The sequence below is a fragment of the Sus scrofa genome, chromosome 17 (genome assembly GCF_000003025.6).
Source record: "Sus scrofa isolate TJ Tabasco breed Duroc chromosome 17, Sscrofa11.1, whole genome shotgun sequence".
NCBI lineage: Eukaryota > Metazoa > Chordata > Mammalia > Artiodactyla > Suidae > Sus > Sus scrofa.
Window position 1 is genome coordinate 35,316,246 of NC_010459.5, and position 4,449 is coordinate 35,320,694.

The 4,449-nt window shown below is 57.0% G+C and overlaps 1 protein-coding gene across 1 annotated transcript; it reads left to right on the forward strand.

Annotated features, from left to right (window-relative positions):
• Positions 273-1,497, forward strand: ID1 (inhibitor of DNA binding 1, HLH protein). The gene is given in 2 exon segments (NM_001244700.1): positions 273-797; positions 1,025-1,497. Coding segments are annotated over 2 exon segments (465 nt in total). The 5' UTR covers positions 273-374; the 3' UTR covers positions 1,067-1,497.

Genomic DNA, 4,449 nt, shown 5'->3' on the forward strand with positions numbered 1-4,449 from the left:
AATACCGATTTAGACTTCTTCCTAAGGAGCTCAAGGTATCCCTCGCCTCCTCTAGCCACCCTGCCCCGTGCCCTCCCACCCACTCTGTTCTTGAGACTCGGGTCCCCTCTCCACGCGGGCGAGGGTGCTCTAGTAGAGCAGGAGGCGGGACCTAGAAGCGCGCTAGGCCTCGCCTCCAGACCTCCCATTGGCTATTTTTGAACATCTGAGCCCGCCCCCAGGGGATGGGCCGCGGCGACTTTATAAAAATCGGGCGGCGGGGCTCGCCTCGCACTTTTCACGGCAGTCTCTCTACCGCTGCGATCTCGCCCTAGAGCCCAGGAGTCCGCCTCCTCTGTCCGCTTCGGTTTATCTCTCACCCCGACGCAAGAATCATGAAGGTCGCCAGTGGCAGCGCCACGGCCACCGCGGGCCCCAGCTGCGCGCTGAAGGCCGGCAAGACGGCGGGCGGCGCGGGCGAGGTGGTGCGCTGCCTCTCCGAGCAGAGCGTGGCCATCTCGCGCTGTGCGGGTGGCCCCGGGGCACGCCTGCCTCCCCTACTCGACGAACAGCAGGTGAACGTGCTCCTCTACGACATGAACGGCTGCTATTCTCGCCTCAAGGAGCTGGTGCCCACTCTGCCCCAGAACCGCAAGGTGAGCAGGGTGGAGATCCTCCAGCATGTCATCGACTACATCTGGGACCTGGAGTTGGAGCTGAACTCGGAATCCCAAGTTGGGACCCAAGGCGGCCGGGGACTCCCCGCCCGGGCTCCGCTCAGCACCCTCAACGGCGAAATCAGCGCCCTGGCGGCAGAGGTGAGATCCTAGTTGGAGCCCGAGATCATGTTTCTTCTACAGGTGGGGAACCTGAGGCTCAAATAAGGAGGGAGGGCTTGACCCTATGTTCGCCCTATCCCTTCGGGCTCCCAGTTATGCAAAGATGCCCAAGGAGATGCCACCTCGTGTCCCCCGGGGAAGGAGGGCTTGCAATCTTGTCCCCTCCAATCTGCCCGTCTCACCTTTTCTCTTTCTTCGTTTCACAGACAGCATGTGTTCCAGCGGACGATCGCATCTTGTGTCGCTGAAGCGCCGCCCTTGGGGACCTGCGGACCCCAGCCCTCCAGGGGGCGAGAGAAATCAGTGTTCTCTGGTCCTTCCAAGCACCTCGCCATAGCTGGGGAGAACAAGACAGATCGGCGGCTGTTGGGCGCTTGCTAGATCCAGCCCAGGGCTGGGGGTACTGATGAGGGCAGGCTGACCCTCCCTTCTCACTCACCAGCCACCAGAGACTTGGGGGAGTTCCCCCCATGTGTTTCTATTTTTTGAAAAGCAGACATTTTAAAAAATGGTCACGTTTGGTGCTTCTCAGATTTCTGAGGAAATTAATTGCTTTGTATTGTATATTACAATGATCACCGACTGAGAATATTGTTTTACAATAGTTCTGTGGGGTGTTTTGTTTTATTTTTTTGGTTGTTGTTGTTATTATTAAACAAATGCCTTAGATGTTGGTAAAGCTGCAATGACTTCTTGGATTGAGGGGATGGGCCTGGGCTGGGGGGTGACCCTTGACCCTTTTCATAGCTGCTGCTGGGGGGGAGGGGATTGGAAGGCCACATCTGGACTGTGCTTTTACCGACCTGAAATGAGTGTTTCCGGTGTCTTTAAAGTCTATTCTCTTCCACCACCACCCCCATCCCTGGCTATTTCCCTGCTCCCCAGTGTCATAAAATTAAATCCTCTAGACCTGTAGGGTTTCTCAAAGTGGTCATTGGACCATCTGGGTCACCTGGGGAGGTTGTTAAAATGCAGATAAACCTGCCGGGGCTCCCTCTGGGTTGAAGAGTATTATGTTGGAGAGCCAGGTCACTGGACCACCTGCATCTTGGCTGAGAGGGGGGAAGTGAGACCCAGAGAAAAGGGACTTGCCCAGAGCCTCGGCTTGTCTGGGTCAGGACTCCCTTCTTGCCCCATTCCCCAGTAGGAGGTACTTTCCCCTTGGGCTGAACCCTGGATCCCAGCAGGCTGCCCTGGGGCTCCAGGCCTGTCCAAGTGGGTGAGCAAGTTGGCAGGGCCAGCCTGGGCACAGCTGCTGGGCCACCTGCTCTGGGTCTGGACTTGGCCCCCTCACCCTGGACTGGCTATGCCAGCAGCTCACAGACCTCTCCTCCAGGGTTCCTGTGTGGGCCCTGAGGAGGTGTGGGCGAGTCAGTCCCCAGCTCCTAAGCAGGAAAAAGGTGTCATTGGCAAGGACCTATCTGCCTGGACATGTGTTCGTACTCCTGGGGGAGTGCGTATGGGTGTCTGGGCCTGTGTGTGTGACATGCGTGAACTGGTAGTTACCCAGTGGGGGTGGGTCCTCTGTTGGTGTGCAGGCCTGGGGGTATGGATGTGGATCCACAGGGGGATGTGTGCAAAGGGCAAATGTGAGCACATGCGTCCTACCTCCAGCTGTTTGGGCTTGTGTGTTCTGCTGAAATGCAGTGTGTGCCTCTCTTCACCGGTCTGGCTTGATGGATGGGCTTGTGTGTCTGGGGGCTGCAGAACCACAGTGGGCTTCTAAATGTGTTCTGTAGATTGGCTGACATTCCTGGGTCTCTGCTGATCTGGGGGTGAGGAGGTGGGGGTGGGAGAAGCTTTATTCAGGCAAACCCTTCCTCAAAATTTCAAGTACCAACTTTCCAGGCAATTGTTAGCTCTCTGGGGACACAGGGAGAAACAGCCCCAGAAAAGGCAAAGAACTTGGCCCAGAGAGGGTAAGCACTCTTCTTCTTCTTCTTTTTTTTTTTTTTTTTTTTTTTTGTCTTTTTTGCCTTTTCTAGGGCCACTCCCGCAGCATATGGAGGTTCCCAGGCTAGGGGTCTAATCGGAGCTGCAGCCACTGGCCTACGCCAGAGCCACAGCAACGCGGGATCCGAGCCGTGTCCTCGACCTACACCACAGCTCACGGCAACGCCGGATCCTTAACCCACTGAGCAAGGCCAGGGATCGAACCCGCAACCTCATGGTTCCTTGTCGGATTCGTTAACCACCGAGCCACGATGGGAACTCGGAGGACTCTTCATGTGTTTTGTCAATAAATAGAATAAAAGACATAGCACCTAGCACCATGACCCTGAGTGTACTCTCAACCCTTGACGTAAAGGAGTTCGTGGATCCCCATGGGGCTAAAGGCAGGATTCCGAATAATAATAATAGCAAGGACTATCATCTGCTGAGCACTAACATTAAGCCAGGTACCACCCCCTCTTCCCGAGCGCATTACAGACGTTATCAAAGAGCCCAGTATTTGGAGGTAAAGTATGTCCTTTGCCTCTGCCCTCTCAACACGCCACCCAGCTGCTGTGCTATAGCGTTAACTTCACAGAATTGTGTTGTAGAGAAGAAATGAAATACAGCACTTAGCATGTAGTGGTTGATAGCTATAAATTATCATTATTAATTGTCGCCTGTGTGTCCTTGCCGTGTCCTCAGAGGCGCACGTGTGCACCCACTCCCTCCCGCGTCCTCGCCCCCGCCCCGCTGCGGGCCAGCCCACCCACCGGGACGTGGGTGTGTCCCCGCGCGGCCTCCCCCCACGGCAGGGCCCTTTTCCAGCAGAGGAAGGGGCTGTGCCGGGGGAGGGGGGGCACCTCCCCCGCCGTTCAGGCACCCTCTGCCTTCCACGTTTCCCTCTTTTCCCCTTTGGCCCGGGCCCAGCCCATCTGGAGGCCGGCTCGGCGGCGGCCTGGGAGCGTTTCCATCAGCTGGGCCCGAGGAATGCGGAGCTATTTAACCTGAGCATCCCCAGGTGTACGGAGGCGCCTGGCTGTCTGGGGCCCGCAGCCTTTGGCACGGCCGCGCTAGACAAACAGCGCGCCGCCCCCGCCCTGCCCCTCCGCCTGCAGCTGCAGCCGGGCCTGGGAACGGGCGGGCGCCGGCGGCTTGCATAAGAGGCCCGGCCCGCGGAGGGAGGAGGGGGGGACCAGGGCCGCCAGGGGTGTGAGAGCCGGGGTGTGTGTGTGTGTGTGTGTGTGTGTGTGTGCAAAACCCTGGTGTGAGAGCCGGGGTGTGTGTGTGTGTGCGCGCGCGCAAAACCCTGCTCTTTTCGGGGTGTGTGTGTGTGTGTGTGTGTCTGTCTGTCTGTCTCTCTGTGTAGCGCGCAAAACCCTGCTCCTTTCGGCCCGGCTTGGGAAATCATTAACTCCTTAACCCTCCCGGACAGGGAGCGGCGGAGCTGGGGGTGAGGGGGCGGGAAGGCCACAGAGAAAAACCGGGACAAAGTTCCTTGGGCCTTGGACCCTGCCTCTCCAGGGCTGTGGCCCCCAGACTTGGAGTTTTTCTTTTCTTTCTTTCTTTTTTCTTTCTTTCTTTTTTTTTTTAATGAAAGCTGCAGCGTTTATTTCAGGTTCTCTCTTTTTTTGTTGTTTTTGTTTTTGTTTTTTTTTCTTTTTTGCCACACAGGCAGTCTGTGGGAATTCCTGGGCCA